The following is a 23,694-nucleotide window of genomic DNA, read 5'->3' on the forward strand; positions in this document are numbered from 1 at the left end:
CTAGCGGTGGGTTTGTTGCTGGGAGATTGGCATGGTGGTGAGGAATCACAGGCAGTAAGCGTAGAAGGTGGCTCTGGGTAAGGTTTTGAAACCATTAACTTGAATCCCATTGGCAATGTGGGACTCTCCCAGGTCTGAAGGCTAGCATGATGCATGGAAGATGTATATTTTAAAGACCTAACTCTGGAGGCATTGGGGCATGCATCAGAGAGAGAGGGCAGAGTCTGAAATGAGACAGAACAGTCAGGAGGTCTCTGCCAAAACAGCGGCTTTATGAGAGCCTAGTCTCAACAGCTGATTTCAGATCCCTTCCCACTTACTGGCTTGGTGATCCTGAGCTTGGGACCTAACAACTCCCTTAACTCCCCTCAACCACAGCATCCTCATTGGGAAAATGGAAGCAATAGTGGTGTGTCCCTCCTGCGTGTGAGGATTGCATGAAACACTTCATGGCTATGGAGCTGCGCACTGGCACGGTCAGGGCTCAGGCAACATTAGAGACTCTGAGTAAGCGCCCCTGTCTCTTTTCTTTCTTCTCCGTGGAAGGGATGCTGACCATCCAAGTGGGATTGGTGGAGGGAGAAGGAGCCAGGCTTCAGGGACATAGGACGTCTTAGAGTTAGCACTGAAAGGACCTCGTGACAGGCCTGGGGAAAGCCAGAATGTGACACAATGGCTGCAATTCTGGTCCCTGAGTGGGAGACACAGGGCCACATGGGAGGGAAAAGGGACAGAAGAGAGCCAAGGGCCCTGCTCAGCTTCACTTGACTGTGTCTATGGGACATACAGATGGAAATGTCCACCAGGTAGGTCTCAGAACGTCAGTATCAGGTTAGAAGCAAGATTGTTTCACTTCCTTACCTCAACCAGTTTCTTTTTCTTGGTGATATTATTCTTCTGCAGTTTCTCAGGCTGGGGAGCTGCTCGGCTAACGGGTGGCCTGGAAGAGAGAGTGGCCAGAGGAAGCGCAGCATTGAACACGGGCTGCAAGGCGGCCTTCCCGGCACCCCTATCTAGGCCAGTGCTGGCCTCCTCTCTCCTCCCCACTCAGAGGCCCCTCCACCTGGATCTGTTGGGTCCTGCCCTCCTCTCTCCCTCTTCACCTGCCACAGGGAAGGGGTCTGAACTCACAGGCCCTGGGTTGGGCCTCCCCACACCTGGGGCACTGGGCCAGGGTCAGCCCTCCTCCCTCTGCTTAACCTTCTCCTGGGAGCAGGAAGAACAATGGGCTTGAAACAAGAGGGGCTTCGTTCAAAACCAAGAAGGAGCCTCACCATGAGGGGAGAGATGCCACATTTCCTGGCCTTGCTGACATTTTTCAGACAAGGATGTGCTAATGTTAGAATTAAGCTGTCAACGGTCATGGTGTGGCATGAAGTGAAACTTACAAGCCAGGCTTCAAAACAGGCCCTAAGGACCACATGCCAAGTGCCCAGGTTGGCTGCACTTCACAAAAGGGCAGGCAGGATGCAGAGGCAGAGAAGACAGAAATCACTCATGCCTCCCACTCTGCCCTCGCCTCAGGGCTCGGGTCTGCACTCAGCTGCTACCACAACAAAGGTTGCTTTTCCCTTCTCAGTTTTGGGGACTGGGGCCACCACATTTAATGAAGAGATTTTATTATGTGTAAGCCCTAACAGAATCCTAGATGACTAGGCCAGTTCTTGGTGATGTGGGGTTTCCTTACATCAGGTTTCTGTTTTGGAAACCCAGGATGGGTCGAGAGAGATTGTACCAGCTCCCACCGCACGTTCCAGAGTAATTAGTTATTGTTCTCAGGATATGCAAAGAGAAAGGATTACCTTGATCCCCTTGTAAGCAGCAAACAAAGCCAAGTGAGAAACTTAGTACAGTTTAGAGCTGCATTAGCAACCACCTCATTCATGCACAAGCATATTCCAAGTGAACAGACATTCCTGTGTGGCACAAACCATGCTTCCCCAGCATGCCAGCAAAGAACTAAAACAGAAATGAAAGAGTGCACCAGTCTACAAATTCAGAAAGCTCATACCCTGGCGTCTCTGGGCAAACTCTGCACTAAAGCGCCTACAGAATAGGGAGAGAAAAGGAAGCCTTGTCAATGCTTCCCGCACACTCTCCGCGACTTTACGAATGCGCCTGGGGACTCTGCTTATTTTAGTGTATGCTGGGGAGAAACCTGCCGCCAGAAAAACAATGATATCTTCCTGGATGTCCTGGGGAGTTCTGTACAATGGATACTTTGTTTCCAAACCAAGTTCAATTCATAATTTAGCCTAACAATTCCCAGTGTTTCTTGGTAGGTCAGCTTGCCTGCTTGAATAGCTTGCAGGGGTTCTTTTTGTGTGCAGGGGAAAACAGGGTACCTTTATTTTCTCAGAAACTTTTCAATCAAAACATGTTATATAATCATAAGGGATAATTGGACCAAACGGTATTGTAATCACCACTGAAGAATGGGGAGAGAGCATGTCTCTGCAAAACGACACCCCCGGCTGACATCATCGCCACCAAATTGAGCAAAATCGAGAGACTGGGGGCATGCCAGTTCTCACAATTAGACACTTCCTTCACATTAATTATCGCTTCCCAGGACATCTGCTCTTTCTTCTGTTTTAGTGGGACTTTCAAATGAAATCCGTGGGTTTCTTCTTTCACCTAAGAACATTTAAGTTATGACAAAAGCAAGCCAGGGGCTGTGAGAGCAGGAGGACACTGGAACTATGCATGGTTCAAAGGCGTAATTCGAGGATAGACACAGGGCTCGTTTTCAGGGGACACGCAGGTTGTATAATATGTGATATATTATACAGTGAAGAGAGAGTATGCATACAAGCACAAACACCATGGACTTATATATATAGGAGATTGTATATATATATGTATATATATACGCAGAGGCAATCCGATGCTTTTTCACCTTGATTTTCAGAAAAAAACCGAAAGGTAAAGCAATCTCAGAATGTTTCTTTCTCATTTTGCAAGCATATGTTTACAGCTGTATTGCTTCAAAACTGAAGATGAGAGGCAAGGGGAAGAAACCTGCATTATGGCAAATTCAGCGGATTTTAAGTATTGACCCTTCGAGGTTGTGGATTCTGCGTGAACACTTAGTACCGGATGTTTACCGAACACCTGTGTTTTTCTCTAGAGCGGCGTGAATACTTACTTGACAATTCCCTGCCTCCAAAGGAAAGCAAGTTAAAACACAATACAAGTATTAAAGACTTCTTTCCAGGCATCCAGAAACAGTGCTCACAACATCAGACATGGGAAGGACTGCCAGAGATTTCACAGAGCCAAACACTGGAGGTTTAACATTTTTCTGTGGGTCTCAATCCTTTCAGATTCAGATTCCATCAGAAATGGGACTCTGAAAAGCTTTGCTGACATGGGAAAAAGTGGAGGGCGTGAGGACATTCACTCACTTTCAGTCCAGTAAACTCATTAGAGTTGGTGGTTCCTAGCTGGCACAGGATGGGAGTGGGGGGAAGGTGGTGGGCGCAACCAGGCATTGGCAGGGAGACCAGCCTGCAGGGCCAAGAGCTGGGAAGAGGGAGGTGAGAAACCAAGGTGGGAGGAGCAGAGGCACAACGGGGCCTGCTGGGGCAAGTAGACTTGGAGGTGACTGGGTGAGGAGGGCAGGGCCGGGAGACAAAGGAGAAAGAGCTTCCATTGGACAATAAATTAAAGGAGGGAGCTGGCAAGACAGCAAACAAATCGGATAATCAGGAGAGAGGGCAGCAGACAGGCCTGAGCTCTGGAGACCGGGAGAAGCCTGCCAAGGAAGAGAGAGTGAAGGCAGGAAGCCCAGGGCGGGGACATGAACTCCAGCCTGAGGCTTGCTGTTGAGTAACAAGGCCCTCCTCTTCAGTGCCTGTGAGGAGTCACTACCCTGTAACCATTGTGGAAATGGGTGGCACATTCTGTGGGTGGCACACTCTGTGGGCAGGGCAGTATCATGGGAAGGACAATTCCTGCCCAGCAGCTGGGCTGCTGAAGAGAAGGCTTAGACTCAACTGAAGATGTGGGGGTGCTATCCTGACACGGGCTCTCGCTCTCCAAAGGCCCCCAAGGCAGGCCAATGCCCGGGTACTTGTCCCTCCTTCCTCCTCCCCAAGGCACTGGGCTGACAGAGCAAGAGGTGGAGCAGAGCACACAATGACCCGAGACATGGAACAGAACAGTCAGGGCCAATGCACTCAGGGAGGCTTCTGAAACCACTGAGGAGGTCATGAGTCAGTTGAAGCCCAAGATAAGCACAACTCGAGAGCCAAATGGGGAGCGAGGCTGGGACAGCCTGTGAGAAACAAAGTCGTTCCTACCAGTTTCTATAAAGAGGGGTGTGGGTGTGGGTGTGGGGAAACTCAGCTCCATCTAGCCAAGAAACAAGTCTGAAGTTGTTTTGAGTCGTGTTCATCAGACAAGGTTCAAAGTGTCCTTGGAGGAAATGGCCTTCTTCAGCTTCCAAAATGCTGCATAAAATGCTCCAAGAGTTTTCAGGATGTCTTAGGAAACCCAGATACCCTTGATCCTGGTTTTAGATAGGAACCAGTAAGTGACCTGAAACTCTTAGAATTGTCCCCCAGCAGGATCTTATCAGACTTCAGGAACTGAATGAACACCCCTGATACTCATACCAAATTGTGTTTCCAGATGTGCATCTTTATGGGGAAAGGAGGCATGTTTTAATTCAATTTTCAAAGATGTCTGTGATCTGAGAGAAAGAGAGGGACTGGGGAGGAGAGGGGTAGGGAGGAGGGAGATAAGGAGGGAGAGGGGGAGGGGAAGGGGGAGGGGGAGAAAAGAGGAAGCGGCAGAAGTGGGGAAGAGGAGGGGAGGGGAAGAAAAGAGGGAGGGAGAGGGGGAGGAAAAGAGGGAGGGAGAAAGGGGGAAGGGGAAGGAGGGGGATGGGAAGGGAGAGAAACACTGAGAGAGAGATTAGCAACCACTGCTCTAGGATAAATCCAGGCCTAGGGAAAATGTCCAGAGCCATGGGGACTCTGTTACCCAGACCAAATTAGACTACGTTAAGTGCATTCCTCAGAACTGGACTCTGTTGAGAATATTCCTAAGAACTGGACTCTGTCAAGTGTATTCCTATGTCTTCCAGAATCATGTACGGAGATGCTCAGTGATGGAGTTGATGGAAAGGATTCAGGCAGAAGAACCACAGGATGTCTTGAAAGAAGCCCACCATCTTGAAAATGCTCCTGACTGGTGCCTGTAACACAGCTTTGTGTTTCTTTGTTGTTGTTTAAAAAATGAGGATATGATCTTAGACTCGGCTATTTTAGGTGGATAACAAGTTATCTGTGTGAAAACATGAGAGAATAAAGGGTGGAGTGAAGAGAACTAAGAGTAAAGACGGGCAGAATACTGAAGAGGCCACTGTGATGATCCAGGAGAGGAATGATGAAGCACTTGACTAGAGCAGTGTTTATGGAGAAGAAAACAGTTGAATATTTAAAGAAATGTTGGTGAAATAGACTCCACAGCACTTTGTCATGGATTGTCTTTAGGGATTCATTAGGAAAAGCAACCCAAAGGCAAGACCAGTTTTCTGGCTTGGATATGGGATTAAATGATGGTATCACGGAATGAGACAGAGAGAAAATATTAATGAAGGAAGACGATGAGTTCAGTTTTGCCATGTTGAGCTCTGAACACCTGTGAGATAGCTTTGTTAGTTGGAAGTTCCACTGAGAGATGGGAGTCCGTCATAAGACCCTGGGACTCACTAGCCAATGGATGGGATATAAAAGATTAATTAAGAAAGAGGGTAGATGGTAGAGGGTGAAAAGAGGCCAGCCATAGGTAAAATCCTGAGGACCAACAGCAGTGTAAGGGGCTGGAAGAGGAAGCAGAGGTGAGGCATCAGGAGGGCCAAGAGAGATTTTTTTCAAAAGGGCAAGAAGAGAATGTTTATATTCTTCTCTAATATGCACTGTCCAGTACCGTAGCCACTGCCACATGTGGCTTTCAAGAGCTGGACTTGTGCTATAACTGTAAAATACACACTAGAATTTGAAGTCCTACCAATAAAAATTCAAAAGAATGTAAAATAATTTTATATTAATTACATGCTGAGATATTTTTAAATATGTTGAGTTAAAATATGTAAATTTCACCATCTCAACTTTTTTAATGTGCCTGCTAGAAAATTTATACACATGGCTCATGTATTTCTATTGGACAGTGCTACCCTACATGACACAAGTTCTTTTGGCCAGACAGAGAGAGGAGAGTCACAGGACTTGGGAGTTAGAGAGCCCCAATGTCAGCAGAATGGCAGGGACAGAGGACAAGTGAGATGGGGTAGAGAGTGAAGAAAAGACTTCAAGGCCTGAATGAGAAAGGAAAAAGGTTGGAGGGAAGGTGAGTGCAGAAATGTGTGTGTAAGTGTATAAGATCAGTCAAAGGACCTGTTTTTTTCTGAGGAGCATTGGGTGGAGATGGGAAATGGGGATGTGACTTTCTGCTGAGGACATGGATCCGGCTGTGGGAGAGTGACACAGGAGACACAGATGAGAGGACAGACGATGAGGGAGCACGGATGCACAGGAGGCTGGGGCCCAACTACCAGGTGAGGGACCCGTCTCAAAGAGGAGAAGGGACTTACTTCCTCTGAGAAGGAAGAAGGTGAATGGCTTATGTGAGTGAAGGATGGGAAGGAAGATGTAAAGAGACAGAAGCGCCAAGATGGAGTGTGTGCCCATGACTTCTGTTTTCTCAGTGAAGAAGGGGCAGGAGGTTTACAAGGGGTGAACTCTGGATGACTGCCGAGGAGCAGCAGAGAGAACCAACCAAAGGATGCAAATGAGGCAGGAGCTTGGAGGGCCAAGTGCAGCAGCCAGGCAGGCTCTCTGGTGGTGGCCGTCTGTGCCAATGCGGGGCTTCCTGTGAGAAGAATGGAGAGGCAGGTGGTAGAAGGAATGTAGGGGAGAAGGGCCAACAGGAAATGGCATTTAGGCAGGCACATAAAGTGAGGCCAGGAAGGGCTGATGAACTTGGGGAAAAATGAAGGTGTCTAGGCACTCATTTGTCTTGATGAAGATTGGGTGTATCCGGGAATGGGAAATCCAGAGGAGAGTTGGTTAAGACACTGAGGGACAGAGGAGTTTCAGGTGATGACATCACCCAGGGCATGGCAGGAGCTGGCTGAGGCTGGCCAGTTGACCATGAGCTGAAATGCTCAGAGACAGGAAGTCGACAGATGACAAGAACCAGAAGGGGCGGAAGATGGCAGAGCACAACACGAGCTTCAAATGAGCGGGAGGGAGCCGGGTAAAGAGCACGTCAACATACTTTAAACACACCCACAAGAGCACCCCGATCCTCCACACCTTTCACTCCTGCAAATGCCTCCCTGGTTACCATATCTTGACCACACACTAATCGACAGAAGGAGGGTCGACACCCTTGGTAACCGCCATTCCCTTCAAATGGAGAATCTATGAGCTATTCAGGCACTTGCCTAAAATAATCAGACCCAACTCTGCCACCGAATCGGAAAGACACTCCCTTTTGACAGAAAAGTACTTACATATTTTCGAAGTGTTCTTTTATCTCCACAAGTGAGTAGGTTTGATTCAATGATTACACTGTAGGAGTATGATTTCCTAGGCACGTTAATCTTTTCTAAAAATCATTTTCCAACACTTTACTTCTGGATTTTTATACAACGTCCACTCTTTGACATCAGAAGTGAACAAACTATTCTATAATGAACAGCAGGTTTAATTTCTAAAATCAGATAGAAGTCATTGCTTTGCTTCAAACCAATACAGAAAATCAAGGAGTCTGAATAAAGAAAATCATTTCTGAAAAAAGCGTTATATTCACTTAGAAAAAAATCAACTAATGATTCAACTTTTGGTGGAGTTACCTAGCTAAGCAATGGGCCTTGGAAATGACTAACTTCAGCATCTGGGTTCAATAGATATTATAATTTCAGTCCCTTCCATCTTCAGAAAACAGGAATCTTGCAGTTCTACCTGCTCGCCACAGCTCTGCTGGCAGAACTCTTCGTGGGGTGGAGAAGAACGTAGCTTAGAGAGAAGGGCCTTGGAGCAGGAGTGCTCCTCAGCCTGTGTGCACTACACATGTGCCATCACTCTCACACAGGGAGGGCCGGACTCAGCTTAAACACAACATGCAGGCAACTGCAGATCTCTGTACCAACTCTCAGGCTCTGTGAGGTCACTCCAGCCTCACAAATGGGATGGAAATGTAGAACGAGAGGTTCCTCCCCATTTATTGGACCAAGCTTCAAGATAGGACTGAGCAGTTTTGATCAATCTTCATATGGTAAATTCAGCCGCACTTGCTTAGCAGGATCCTCAGTTCTTAGCAACTCTAACAATACAGGCCCACAAAGCAGCTATTGATCAATGACAACAAAGGGCCTCTGTCCCGCTACGCTGAGGAAAGAGCTGGGAGCGCAGGCTGCTCATTTGCCGTTGACACGGTGCCACTTCACCATGCTCCTCATGCCTCATCAAGCTGCCTCTGACCAGCTTGAAATTCCCACAGATTTCCTGATGAAATTAGGTGTTTAAAAAAAGCGCAGCTTCCACATATAAGTGAATAGCAGAAGAGAGGATTTTAAAAGGTCCCAACACAAATGAATGACAAATGTTCTAGGTGAAAGATATGCTAATGCTACCAATTTGATCACTATATCTAGAAAGTGTTGAAACTCACTATGTACCTAATATATAAAATTATTGTGTATATCTTAAAAAAATTAGAAATGAACAACAAATTGGGGCAAGTTCTTCCAGATTTCTGCCTCCAAACACAGCATAAAAGGCTAGAAGGAAAACTGGGATTACTTATACACAATGATTTGGTGACTGAAGGAAATCTGTCTACATCCTTCCCATTTACTGTCACTCATGAGCATGTTCTTTGTTTCACCGTAAAACCTGCTGACAAAGCAGCTTGGTGTATATGATAGGCGTGATGGCCACAGTGACACAGAATCTTCTCAGTTCCTTTGGCTTGAGGTTACTTAAATAGATTTAAACCAAACACATACGGTAATTCCTGAAGGACAGAGGCTATGAAGATTAAGAAGTCATTTAGCCAAGTGCAGCCCCAGGGTCAGCTGGGACATCCTGGATTCTGCATTAGTCACATCATTTCCCACAAGCACCGTCCATAGTTGCTAATGAAGTGATGGTAAAGTGGTTGCTGACAAAGAATGGACTTGCACAGCATTCTGAGGACAAATTACTTAAATATTAAGAGAAGCAGGATAAGTAAATTTACCTGTTTTTTCAAAAAGTATTTGTTTGCTGTGTACTAACTACAGGGTACCATGTTAGGCACACAGTGGTTCCCATGATGGGCACAGCACCGACCACTGGGGAACCAATGATCCTAACAAAGTTTATAACCCAGTGAAATTTTATATTGATGCCACAGACTTAGATACTAAGAAATCAAGAATTAAAGAAGGCTATTAATTTGGAGCTAAAATAAAAAAAACGACCAAATAAAGAAAAATCCTCAAAACCCCATAAAATTTTTTTAAGCCCACAGTATACGGTTTTCTTTATAGAACTTTCTTTTTGCTTCAGTTCATAAACCCATTCAAATCAATTCAGAAAGAATGAGACAGTAGAAGACGGGTTTCAAGGCCTTATCCATTCAGCCGTAAGCATAGTTTAAGGAAAATTCTGGAAAATGCTAATGCTAGAGTGGAATTTTGAGGTCCTTTGGTGCTAGCACCTGTCAGTTCACAGGTAAGGGCACCACCATGTTTAAAAGGCTTAGAAACTACTTCTAATTTTGGTTTGGTAAAAGTTCCTTGGTTTCCTAAGGAACATATGCCATAGACTGACAGTGAATATATTCCAGAAGGACTAAAATATTAATGTAGAATAGTCACAGATTCCTCCTTTATAATCTGCGGCTAAGAATAATTCTGGCACCACCTCCTCCTGTTTGCCTGTGCCAGGCCGCTGAGATGGCTGGAGAGTGAAGTTACCTTTGTGGTGGAAGGCAGTTTGTGAAGTGAAAATGGTTCCTTTCCCCTCTCCTCACAGAGAATTGGGAAAGGAATTCTACTTGGGACACACCCCCAGACTTGTATAGGGTGCCCAACCTCATTAAACCAGGGTAACCATCTCTTGTATGAAAGTTATTATTAGCTTCTGCTGCTGCATGGAGGGAGGGTTAAGAGAGACCAAGCCGAGCCCAGACAGGGGCACTGCAGGGAGTGGGGGGGATGGGGCTCATCCTTCAGGATTCTGACTTGCCTGCTGGTCCACCAGTGGGGGCTATTGAAAATAATGGAATGCTGACAGCTGGGATCAGCCAAATGCTGGTGCATATTGCAAGGGGCTACTGGTGCCTGGAGATGAGTCCTCATCCATGGGGACTGCTGGAAGCACTACTCATCCATCCACGTGGAAGGAAACTTACAGCAGGTATGACAGAGAAAAGGAGAGTTGTCTGATCCTCTAGACCCCTGCTAAACATCCACTATCACACATTCCCTGCCAGACAAAGGGGACAATGACCCTCAAAACCACTGAGATACAGTTTAGGGTGAGGGCCTCTCCACTTCAGATCATTGTTTGGAATTGCCTAAAGGCAGAAGCCAGATGGAGGCTGCAAGCCTGAGTGCTGGAAGGGTAACCAGAGATGCCAACTGCTTAGAAGCAGAGATTTCCCAGCTGGATTATGGATTTGAATGACAAAATGTCAACAAGATCTCAGACTGTGATACCTAATCCATGGGCTAGACTGAAAATCAACCTAGATCTTGTTAAGTTGTTGTTAAGGAGTCTATTTATTCATTCAACACATATTTACTAAGCGCCAGCATATTCTAGATCACAGAGATAAAGCAGTGTATAAAACAGAAATTTTGCTTTCACAGAGTTGACAACCTACTTGGGGGAGGAGGGCTTTATGTGTAACCCCCGATCAAGTAAACAACAAGGGCCTGTGATTCTTCAGTTCTTAAGGCAACTCCCAGGCCTCCCACCAGCAGAAATGAGATAATAAGGAGACTAAAAATGAAGTCCTCAGAAAGGCAATTCTCCCCAGTGCCAATCTCATATTTGGCAAGACAGAAGAAAGACAAAGAAAATCTTCTCTGAGAGCAGAACAGGTGCAGCCAGAAGACGGCCAAGGAACGCATTGCATTGTGCTGAAGAGAACCTCAGACAGCCTGAAGCCTGGGCCTGCTGAGGCAGGGTTCTGCTGAAGCCAAAGTCAGTTAGTTCCCACAGCAGACATGTCAAAGTGTGTTACAATTGTTTTGTAGTAGCTACTTGTACTGCCTGAGCTGGTAGGCATGCACTCTGATTCTCTTAAACTTTGGGTACATGTTTCAGGAGGAGATGACAGAAAAGTATGAAACACATCTCAAAGAAATTGTAAAAGAAGCCTCTTGTGTTTGGAAAAATGCTAATAAGCTGGCTGTATGTCTCACTGGGGCATGCTGGGGACCTGGGAAGCCCTAACAGTGCTGTCTAAGAAAATGCTATTACCTCCTGCCTTATGTAACTGTATCCAAAGCTTTCTGCATACCCCAACGTTAGAGAAACTTCACCTAACTTTTGTTTTTTGTTTTTTGAGACAGAGCCTCACTCTTGTTGCCCAGGCTGGAGTGCAAGGGCATGATCTTGGCTCACTGCAACTTCTGCCTCCCAGGTTCAAGCGATTCTCCTGCCTCAGCCTCCCTAGTAGCTAAGATTACAGGTGCCCACCACCATGCCTGGCTAATTTTTGTATTTTTAGTAGAGATGGGGTTTCACCATGTTGCCCAGGCTGGTCTTGAACTCCTGGCCTCTTATGATCTGCCCACCTTGGCCTCTCAACGTTCTAGGATTACAGGCGTGAGCCACTGTGCCTGGCCTATATATAGGATATTTTAAAAGGGGGCATTTTGAGAGTATATATATGACAAGAAGAAGGTGAAGTGTAGTAGACATTTTCTATTTTGGGTCTGTCCAAATCACCTCTGTGGAAGTGATTACATTGTTAGTCTATGGCGGCAGGTGACTATTTCCAAGGGAATAGTCAAAGACTTTTTCTTCCTAACCCATAGTGATTGGTTCAAGGGTAGTCCTGGGGCCCACTAGAGCCAATAGCACCTCATAAGGCATTTGTGGGGACTTGTGAATCACAGGCAGTTCTTTCCTTCTGGTTTTGACCCACAGAGGCTGTAAGTTCTGCAGCCATTTTTCTACCTGAAGAAGTGCAGTAACCCAGAGGAGCAGAACTGAAATATGAAGGGAAAAACCAGAATCCTGGCAGCAAGATGTGAGTTCTCTTAACAAGCGACACCTGCAGCTGCCCTGCCCCTGGATATTTAGGTGTGTAAACCAGTAAGTTCCCTTTTGCTTAGGCCAGTTTGGGTTGGGTGACCCCCTTGAAAGCCCCTATGTTACAAATCAAAAAATAACATGTAAACTAGATGTCAATTTGCTAATGTGGAAAGAAAATTCTTAATTTTACAGGCAACTCTAGTAATTTAGTACTGAGCAAACACTAGGCATTTTATCACTTGATGAGTTGGAGAGAACAGTTTTTGCTGAAGTCTGAATAAAGGATTTGGACACCATCCCTCAATGTTGTGACAACATAAGCATTTTGTATCTTAAATTGCTCTGAAAAACTATGCTTTCCCCCATTTTTTGTCCCCAAAAGGAACTTTCTTGACATTTTAAGTATCTATTAAACATCTTAAGTTTGCAGATGGACAAAAGATTACATTATGAGAAAACATGGCCAAGGAGATGAGGTCATAAGTTGAGAGCAAGAGGTGTGTCCGGTTGGAGCTTGGCACTTGAGAGATGGGAAGGTGTGGAACGCTTCACATACAACAGAATTAGTTTCAAGTCGGCTGGGGATGAAGGACAGCAGTCATGGGGTAGCCCCTAGTGCCCGGATAAGGAGGGAAGCAGGGATTCCCAAAAGTAAAAAAGACCTCATGACTTTCCTCAGCCACGCACCACATGTGGCAGCTGAGCAGCAAGAGCACCCAAGGTTGGGGACCAGCCAGACGAGTCTATGTCACCGAGGCAGGGCATCCCAGTGAGCTAGCGGAAAGCTGAAGTGAGTAGCGGGGATACCCGATGAACGCTTCACAGACATTACATATCTGGTAGGTATAGCCCAGGATTCTTTTGAGAGCAATTCTAAGTTTCTTCTTAGCTTCCTCATTTTTGGAAAGATTAGAACTGAAGATCATATGGCTTCTGAAGAATAAGAACTCACAGTGTAATTAGCAATTGTACAAGGAAGGATGATCTGAAGTCGCACAGCTATTTTAAAGTCAAATAACTGAGTCTAAGTAGAAACAATCCATAACTATCTTAAAATTTAAGAATTAGGAATTCAGTTGCTTAAAAAGTGATTGATACTTAAATTTAGCACAGCTGCCTCCAAGGCATTTTTCTCAGTAGAACAGGTGCTACAGTCATCTCACTAAAAGTTTCTAATTGCTTTTAGAAGGGGGCAGGGGATTTACCAGAGGTAGAGCTGCCTGAAACATTGCTAAGAGACAAATTAGTGCTAAGGACCCTGTGTGGAGTGGTTGTTCCAAGCTCACATCTCTTTCAGTCCTCGAGTATGTGTCTCCCACTAGTCTCATTGATGTATGTCTTGACCCAAGGGTTTGGAAAAAGCACCCAGGTATATAGAGGTATCTGCAGGTATATACAGAAGGCACAATGAAGGGAAGGCCAAGGAAAACTCTTGCCTCTCAAATCTTCAAGAAGGGCTTGAAGTGGCCAAAGAAAGCAGTGTGAGGGGCTGTCGGGCAATGGCCCTGAATATTCCCAGGGAGAAGGTGGCCACGGCCTGGGTTCATGTGGTCCTAATGTCAGCATTTTTCTGTCTCTGCCCCTCTCTCACTCCAGGATGCTAGAGTCCATGAGCCCTGTTTTATACCCTGGCTGAGGACTAAGATGCCATCTGACATCTTGTGCCACCCTCCCAATCCTGTCACTCATCCTGCCTTCTCCCAAATTCCGGAATGCCCTACCAGGCCTGGCAATGTTCTCTTTTGTGGTTCAGAAGCTGCCTACAGTCTGATCTCTGAGGTTCAGGCTCCCCTAAAATTACTGACCAGGACTGGTAGAGACTGCTTGTTCTTGGTTCTGATTATGATTTGCCCCCATGGAGGCTGTTAAGTTGGGCATCATTTACTACTCTTTATTACTGACCCTACCTGGCACAGCCCCGCTCTGTTCCCAGCATGCTGTGCAGCTGGCACTATGTGCTCTAGTTACAGATCCTCCTGGGAATTGAGGCTGTCAAAGCTTTTTAAGTTATCTAGGAAATTGCTCTCTATATAAAAGGCTTGATTATTCCTCCAGAACTTAAAATTGTTTTCTTCACTAAATCCTGGTGTGAATTTTTTTTTTAAATGCAAGTACTAAACTGCCTACCCCATCTCATAATATAAGGCTTTTTCTTTTTGTTAAAAAGAGTCAATCCAGTGTATGCTGATGTACAGTTTCCTATCTGATATGATGAATAAAATGGGGTAGCTTGAAAATTCTGAATTTTAAAATGAAAAATTATTAGGGTCCTCTTGATCATCACTCTTTCTACCTTTCAGTAAGTTGGACAGTGTAAGATTTTGACAGACTTGCCCAAAGAGGCAATGAGAGAAAATGAGGATTAGGTGACAGCAATTGTAAATTTCTGTTGTAATTGCATCTTAAGTTGCTCTGAAAAACTATGCTTTCCCCCTTTTGGGGTAAACTCCTTTGGGTTTTCCCCGAACCTAAACCTCGGTTTAGGTTTGAAATCAGCTGTAGTGTTTGGAATTTGGGGCTTGGGTTAAATGATTATATTTTGGTGGCTAGCATGAATCTCAGAGTGATGTACAACTGAGTTATAGAAATCGGCCAGAAATACCCTTGGAATAATGGCCATGTCAACTCATTTCATAAGGGTATGTGAAACTGGAAATGAAATTAGAAAGGCTGGGAAATTTTTTCAAAGAAATGTATAATTCAGGCCAAACCTTTTTTTAGAGTGGATTATTTAAGTGGGAGGCCTATTCATGCACTTCTGTGCATATGGTTCTTTTTTCCCCTTAATTTTTAGAAGTAGGACTTTTAAAATTATTTTCTGCTTGTGGCCACTTTAAAACCATGTTGCAAGCAAGATGAACTATAAAGACCACTGCAGAAAAATCTCTGTAATTTTTTCTTAAAAGAGAGCTCTGAATCTTTGTAACATCTAACAAAGATGCTAGGGAAAAAATTACAGCTTTTTTGCATTAGATTCAATCTTCTTGCCAGTAGCACAACCACTATTTACCAAGCTTATTTTAACATCTGGCACTGAATTTAAGCAAGAGGAGGAGGTTATGTTTCTTTGCATCTAAAACCTCACATTATAGTAATAAGTGATAGATAAGACTTATTAGTTATTGTTAGGCAGAAAGCCATACCAAATGAAAACTACTTGAGCCTCGTAAATTATATATTGTGGGACCAGTGTACTGTGAACATCAAGCCTACCTCAATGTGACAGCCAACAGATAATTCTTTTTATTTTTTGAGACTGAGTTTCGCTCGTTGCCCAGGCTGGAGTGCAATGGTGTGATCTCAGCTCACCGCAGCCTCCGCCTCCTGGGTTCAAGGAATTCTCCTGTCTCAGCCTCCTGAGTAGTTGGGACTACAGGCGTGTGCCACCATGCCCAGCTAATTTTGTCTCTTTTTTTTTTTTTTTCAGTAGACATAGCATCTGTCCATGTTGGTCAGGCTGATCTCGACCTCCCAACCTCAGGTGATCTGCCAGCCTCAGCCTCCCAAAGTGCTAGGATTACAGGCATGAGCCACCACACCTGGCCTCAGGGCATTCTTAAAAATCTTTGAAATCCACAAAATTTTTAGTTATTAGAGTTTTTATTCAATATCTTCTCTTCGCATGAATATGATAAATAATATAGTAATTCTGAGCTTTTCTTTTTAGAAATGCTAAAATACTTAAAATAGCACATCAAAAAGCCCTAAAAGAATACTAGAAAACACTTTCTACACAGAGCATCCAAGGCAACAAAATCAAATGGGATAGGCCAGAAATGCCAAACCCACCTGAACAAATCTGGGCAAACAAAGACACAGTAAGTGAAGATACACCAAGTGATGCAGTGTAAAGCACAGGTTATAGTTAGAAGAAAAGATGATTTTTCACAACTCCACAAATCTCCCTCCATGACTTCAGAAGCCTGTCCTCCCTTCCCACCTTGCTACTCAGCAGGGTTTCCTGTCAGCCACCACAGTCATGACTGCTTTCCAGCTACCCCAGCATTTTTTCTGGGCAAGGAGAAGCCTAGTCCAATCACATTTCATGTCTATTCAAGTCACATTCCACAACCAACTTCCACAAAGTTTAAACCACCCTTTGCTACGTACTGGGATGTTGTGCAATTTTTTCCAGCTTAAGCCTGTAAACAGGTTAAGACTCTGTGCAGGTTTATAAAATACTGACTTAAATAGCAACTTTGAGGGGAAAGAAAATGCACTCTGGCTTAAACAAGTTTCATCAGGTATAATAAAAGCAGACAAACCTGGCAACGCCATACCTTTCTTCCATGGAAACTTCCTTCAGTTGTTGGTGTGGCTTGGTGCCTTCCATTTCCCTGATGCTCACAGCATAGATCTTGGTGGTGTAGTCAATGGCCTTTTCTCTAGCAACATCGCTGTCATAGCCTCAAACAACAGAAAGAGATTGGGGAGCCAGTTGGTTTGCAGTGGCCCAGGTAGGGAGGTGCGGGAGGTGCAGTCGGCACAGGAGGCGCGTGGCAGGTGGGGGCTCACCTCCATCCTCTTCCACGTCAGTGTCTGACTCCTCGCTGTCCACCAGCTTGCTCTCCTGGGTCCCCACAAACTCCCTAGTCCAGATCATCAGGGCTGTGTCGGCGCCGCCCACCGTAAGCAGCACAGAGTCATTGTGCAGCCACCTCACGTTGGTGACATGCGCACTGTGCCCCACGTACTTCTTGAATCTGGCGTGCTGTCCCTGTAAAGCCCAAAACTGGCGATTACCCCAGCCACTGTCTCATTACTCTTTTCTCTGGGCTCATTTATCCACATTATTTTCTACTGGTTTCTACTGGATACAAATGAAACAGTTCAACAGCAATTTCCCTACATTTCAACTAGAATGTAAGATCCATGTGGGCAGGCACTAGGTCTCTTTTTTCCTCAAACAGTATCCAGCTCACTATATGTCCTCAATATATATTTTCTGAGGGAATGAATGAAACAATAGACTACAGAACCTATTTTCTGGGAATCTATGGACATATAAAAAGCTTGTTCTGATTTTCACAAATATCAAATGTGCTGTCTCTACAGGTCTCTAGTGTAAACTCCTGAGTGTGAGTCTGGTTGACATGTAGATCAAAAATATCTTCACCGCCATCCCCTACAGTGACTTTTGTACCACAGTGCAGGCAGTGGCAGAAGAGCAAAGGATCTCTTATAAGCCTGGGGACTCAAGTAAGATGTAAAATGAACAGACCGGTTTTTGCCACAGACACTAGAAAGCATTTTTAATAGTAGAAACACTCAAACATTGATTTAAAGACAAAGCTCCTTTTTAACAAACATAGCCAAATACATAAAATCCAATTTATCAGTAATGGCTAAAAGCTTTTTGGAGTGGTATGCCCAGGCCACACACACCACCTTTATCCCCCGGGTGAGGGAGGGCGGAGGGTGGAATGTGAGTCAGCTGCCCACACCAGGGCAATCCTGACAAGTGGTACAAAATCAAAGCTGGCACCAGAAAGAGCTTCCATATTCAGCTCATGAGCCACAGCCTGGCAAAAACAGCTGCAGCGGGAGCCATTTAAAGAGATGGAGTTTTTCCATCCTCTCAGCGACTCCTAGGGAATACCTTACACGATATGGGAAGCCACATGCACTCTCTGAGGTCATCAGAGGGCCACTGGTATCCTAGATGAAAATTTTATTAAGTAATTTACAAGTGGCTCCCAGAGGGTTTTGGATTGGCATGCTGGAGAATCTGAAACCAGCACAGATACACGGCAGGGAACAGGTGCAGAGGCGTTCATGACTTTGAAATACTTTTTGTCAAGATCGCCCTGTATTTGGCCAACCACTAGCCGACAGCTAGTGGAACTGCCCATTCCTCAGTAGAGTACTGAGTCTAGAAAGATCCTGAAGCAAACAGGCAGGTCAGATTTCCAGGAGGCCCTCCAGAATCATTAGTTTGCTAGCAAATAGGCAAACAAAAGAATTTCCAGGAAAAACCAATTCAAACATGTGAGATCCACAAGGCATGGGAACAGGACAGTCACAGCACCGGCTGCCATGTGCCCTGCTGGTCTAACTGGAAGCAGGAGGGCAACCAGTTCATACACTATACATACAGGCTGTTTCTTTACTGAAGTAAAACAGCATGAGGAATGCCTCTGTACACCCTTAACTTATAAGAGGGACATAAGGATTTCTAGATGGGATGGAGGAAAAAAATGCAAAAAGAAAGGTTCAGAGTCAAACAGATTCTCAGGGATTAGATTCAGGGTTGCAGAGGGAAAAGAAGGGACATAGAGGAAGAGAAAGAGAGAAAAAGTTCTGGGTCACTGAAGAGATTTAACAAAGCAGAGATTCTTCCAGCAGTGGGTGATTCAAGATTCTCAGAATAGGAAACAAGATCCATGCAACAATAAAGGGAATTCACAGTTGCTAGAAGGTTCTGTGAAACCAGCTGCTGTCTCAGGAGGAAGACACTGGCAGGGATGTTTGGTGGTTGCCAGCAGGGACTGTGGAGGAAACATCCTCAAGACCTGGCACAGTCAGCAGGATGAACGACCTTTCTGGGTCTTCAAGCCAAACTGCGTTTGTTACACTCGTCAGAACTTGCCGTGTCACCTCAACTCTCTTTATCCATCGAGTCATGAAATAATGGATGATAGCACCAGAAAAACCTGGAATAGGGCCAGGTGCAGTGGCTCATGCTTGTAATCCCAGCACTTTGGGAGGCAGAGGCGGGTGGATCACTTGAGGTCAGGAGCTCGAGACCCGCCGTTAGCTGGAGGTGATGGCTGCCTGTAATCCTAGCTACTTGGGAGGCCGTGGCAGGAAAATTGCTTGAACCTGGGAGGCAGAGGTTGCAGTCAGCCAAGATCATACCACTGCACTACAGCCTGGGCAACAGTGAGACTCTGTCTTAAAACAAGAAAATCTGGACTATGTCTCCAGAGTACTGGTCGTCAATCTCTTGTAGGAAGGAAATTCCTCAGAATCTCATGAAGGCTATGCATTCTCCCCCCACATTCACTTTTCAATTTCCCTGTCTGCAAAATTTTCCAGGCAAAGTTTATCTCTGAAGAACCATTCTCCAGAGCTGTTGACATTCTGAGGAAGAAACTTAAGGACTTGAGGGCATGGAGGGTTTTAAAAATGCAAACAAGAGGCCTTTTAGCCTCTTCATTTAGCCGAAGGGTGTAGGTTTGGAAAGGAAGGGAGGCTATGAGAAGCAATCAGCAGGCTAAACAGATGGTGTCAAAAAACAGAATTTGGTTTTCTGGTCCATGGTTTAAGGTACTACAAAAATGGGTTGTGCTCTTGTTAGGTTCTGGCAAAGGACAGAGTGTGTCTCACGGAGCCTGGGACAAGGTGGAAGCAGGGCACTAATGATGTAATTGAGAAGGCTTTAAACTAAAACTGAATATTAATAAAGATATATTTGTCATAGAAAGAAAAATGCCTGGAAGAGATGCCCACTCATGGGAAAGTAGAATGAGAAAAAGGGCCAAGATAATGACATGATTTTAGCAGCTAACAAACAGAACCTGAATTTTGGACACAGAGAGAGCTGTGTGGTAGTAATAAGATCTCATCACCAAGACTGATGACATGGAACTCAATTTGAGACTACAGCAATGGCATGGTACATTAGTCTGCTTGAGTTGCCATAACAAAATGCCCTAGGCTGGGTAACTGAAGAGCAGAAATTCATTTCTCAGTTTTGGAGGCTGGGCAAAATTAAGGTGCTGGCCAGTTTGTTTCCTGGTGAGGTCTCTCTTCCTGGCTTGTAGATAGCTACCTTCCCACTGTGTGCTCACATGAAGAGGGGGCGGTGTGCGGTGGCGAGAGGAAGCTAGCTCTCCAGCATCTCTTCTGTAAGGACACTGATTCTATCAGTTAGGGCCCCTCCCTTATAAACTCACTTAACCTTAGTTACTTCCCTAAGTGGCCTAGCTCCAAATATAGTCCCACTGGGAGTTAGGGCTTTAACATAGATTTGGGAAGACACATTCAGTTCGTAACAGGTAATGAACTTTGCTCGACAGAGTGAGAGCGACTGGACAAGTGTGACTATGCAGCTGGAAATATTCATTGGCAAGAGATTCATGTATCTGGGAAGGAAAGTGTGCCAGAAAAAGCAGATTTTAAAAAAGAGGAAAAGTCTGGGCGTGATGGCTCACACCTATAATCTCAGCACTTTGGGAGGCTGAGGTGGGTGGATCACCTGAGGTCAGGAGTTTGAGACCAGCCTGGCCAACATGTTAAAACCCCATCTTTACTAAAAATACAAAATATTAGCCGGGCATGGTGGCAGGCACCTGTAATCCCAGCTATCCGAGAGGCTGAGGCAGGAGAACCACTTAAATCCGGGAAGCAGAGGTTGCAGGGAGCCGAGATCATGCCACTGCACTGCAGCCTGGGCAACAAGAGCAAAAACTCCATCTCAAAAAATAAGTAAATGAATTAAAAAAAAAAAAAAAAGAAGTGCTCTTACCAAAAGAATTCATATTTGGCTGGTGGTTTTTAAGCTATGAAACTACTTCTTCAATCAAACCTAACACAGAACTCAAGAATGAAAAGATAATTTAAAATAATGGACAAAAGGCTTGTATAGGCACTCCCCAAATAGTAAATAGATGAGTAAGTGCTCAGCATCTTGGTCATCAGAGAAATGTAAACTGAAATCACAACTGGATGGCATTATCTATGCCCTAGGACAGCTGAATTTTATGCGTCTGACAATACTGAGTATCAGCTACTGGAATTCTTACATTTTTGGTGGGAATATAAAATGATACAACTTTGGAAAAAGGTTTGGCAGTTTCTTAAAATGTTGTATTTTTCCCCATGACTCAGAAATTCCACTCCTATATATTTACCTAAGAGAAAGAAAGCATATGTCCACAAAGACTCGTCTAAAAATGTTCATAGTAGCTTTACTACAACCGAAAACTAGAAAAGTATGTTCATCCCAGGAATATGGATGAACGAACTGTTATAACCACACCATCGAACTCTACTCAGCTATGAAAATGAATGGATTGTTATTATATAACAACATGGGTGGATCTCAGAAACATCATCCAAGTGAAAGAAGCTAGATAAAAAGCAGTACCTATTTCATTTCTATGAAATTCTTAAACAGGTAAAATTTATGGTGAAAAACACTGAAACAGTTATTACATTTGAGGAGGGGGTGGGCATGGGGACTGACCTGGAAGGGGTATAAGGAAATGGCCTGGGGTGGCAATGCCTATGCATCTTCATAAGAGGTATTTATATAGATATATGAGCTTTTTGTCAAAGCTCATCAAATGGAATACTAAAAATTTATGTATTTCAACTGTATCTAAATTTTACTTTAAAAATACCAAAAGCATATCTTGAACTCAAGGTAATGATGTGCATGATGAAACATTTAGGGATAAGTATCCTGATGTCTAAAATTTACTTTTTCCTTCCAGCTTTCCTGAGGTATAATTAACAAAAATTGTATGTATTCATGGTGTACAACAGGATTTGATATATGCATATATTGTGAAATAATTACCACAATCAAGCTAATTAATGAATTCATCATAACACAGTTACCATTGTGTGTGTGTGCATGTGTGTTTGCTGAGGACACTTAGGATCTAGTCTATTAGCAAACTTAAAGTAAATAATTCAGTATCATTAAATATAGTTACTAGGCTGTACATGAGATCCCCAGAACTTACTTATCTCAAAGTTTATACCCTTTGACCAACATCTCCCCATTTCCCCCTGCAACCCAATCCTTGGCTGCCATCCTTCTCTCTGCCTCTTTGAGTTCAACTTTTTTTATTTATTTTTTTTAAGACAGAGTCTCACTCTGTCGCCCAGGCTGGAGTGCAGTGGCACGATCTCAGCTCACTGCAACCTCCGTCTCCCATGTTCAAACGATTCTCCTGCCTCAGCCTCCTGAGTAGCTGTGATTACAGATATGTGCAGTGAGTAAATAATGGATCATTGGCAGGAGGCTGCCAGGTGGCTTTGGAATGGACAATGAAGGTAACACTGGATGTAATCAGATGTGTGTCTTAGAAAGGGTTACTCACCATGATAATCTAATCAGATATAATTAATAAAAGAAGAAGAAGATAGGAAAATCATCCAAAGTAACCAAAGTAGCTGTAGAGGGAACTGGTATGTTCAGGTTAAAACGTACAAATGACAGGAGTAAATAACCGAGGATGAATACAAAAGCCTTGCACAGACTTTTAAGTGTAGTTTCTGGAACGCTGAAGACAAAAAAAATAAGACTATTGAAAGGGATGTGAAAGATTTATTTAGGGATAGAAGCAAAATAGAGAAAAGTTAGGAACACTTCTTAATCAGATGACTTCACATGAACTGAAAGTCAATTTTTCAATTCCTCTGTCAGAGAGAAGGTTCTTCAAACCAGAAAGGAGAAAACAGAACTCATTTATACGAGTACAGGTGCCTTCGAACGTGACCACAGAAATAAAACAGTAACAGCTGAAGAGTTTAGAAATCAGGAGAGGTGGCATCAAACATAAAGTGGTTCCTGTATCCTAAAGGAAAACAGACAGGCTCTGACAAATATTGATCCAGGTGGTGACGTAATCTGTGGAAAATTCTAGGATGAAATATTACTTAGAAGTTTGATAATGATTTGGAAAAAATAGTGATAACCAGGCAGTAACAGATACACTGTGAACTAACCTCACATATTTTATTGGTTTATTAGAAGGAGAGATTAAGGATGACAAGACTACAAGCCACCTGTCTTTAGGCAAGACATCTGCCATGTGTTTAATGATGTCTTCTCGAACTAAAATACAAGACTGTACAGGGAGGCCAATTTACTTGTCTGTTACTGATTAAAGAATTGTTACAATGTGTAGATTAATAGACAGAATGTCAGCTGGGTGTGGTGGCTCATGCTTGTAATCCCAATACTTTGGGAGGCTCAGGTGGGAGGATTGTTTAAGTCCAGGAGTTTAGGACCAGCCTGGGCAATATAGTCAGACCCCATCTCTACAAAAAGTAAAAAAATTAGCTGGGCATGGTGGTATGCACATAATCCCAGCTACTCGGGAGGCTGAGGTGGGAGGATCACTTGAGCCTGGAAGGTAGAGGCTGCAGTGAGTGGTGATGATGCCACTGCACTCCAGCCTGGGCAACAGAGCAAAATCCTGTTACTCATTCATGCATTAGTTAAAGTAAATAAATAAGTGGAATGTAACACTGAATTGAGGGGGAGGTTCCTGGAGCTGATGTTTGATTGTTCCAGTCTCTTTTTCTCTGTGATTTAGAACTCAGGATTGTGAAAGCAGAGGATGACACGCTACTGCAAGAGACAGAAAATGCTTTGACAAGGTATTCCAAAGATACAGATAGGATGGAACATTGAGATGAAATAAGTACAACTTTTTTGGTACAAATGTGAAGTTCTGTACTCTTA

The 23,694-nt window shown here is 44.2% G+C and overlaps 1 protein-coding gene across 6 annotated transcripts in view; it reads right to left on the minus strand.

Annotated features, from left to right (window-relative positions):
- EML6 (EMAP like 6) overlaps positions 1-23,694 on the minus strand; it is a 262,431-nt gene that overhangs the window by 22,731 nt on the left and 216,006 nt on the right. For 4 of the 6 annotated variants that reach the window (XR_004273049.1, XM_032292107.1, XM_032292108.1 and 1 more), the window contains 5 exons: positions 16,785-16,986; positions 16,550-16,676; positions 3,149-3,163; positions 1,803-1,811; positions 862-940 (listed from right to left, as the gene is read on the minus strand). Coding sequence is in view for 5 of the 6 variants with exons in the window: in XM_032292107.1 (XP_032147998.1) it covers positions 862-940; positions 1,803-1,811; positions 3,149-3,163; positions 16,550-16,676; positions 16,785-16,986 (432 nt within the window). In the remaining variant the exon portion in view is untranslated. The remainder of the gene's footprint in view (positions 1-861; positions 941-1,802; positions 1,812-3,148; positions 3,164-16,549; positions 16,677-16,784; positions 16,987-23,694) is intronic. The other 2 variants (XM_032292109.1, XM_032292110.1) reach the window with 1 other exon arrangement.

The sequence above is a fragment of the Sapajus apella genome, unplaced genomic scaffold (genome assembly GCF_009761245.1).
Source record: "Sapajus apella isolate SASKATOON/1434 unplaced genomic scaffold, GSC_monkey_1.0 scaffold26, whole genome shotgun sequence".
Classification (NCBI taxonomy): Eukaryota; Metazoa; Chordata; class Mammalia; order Primates; family Cebidae; genus Sapajus; species Sapajus apella.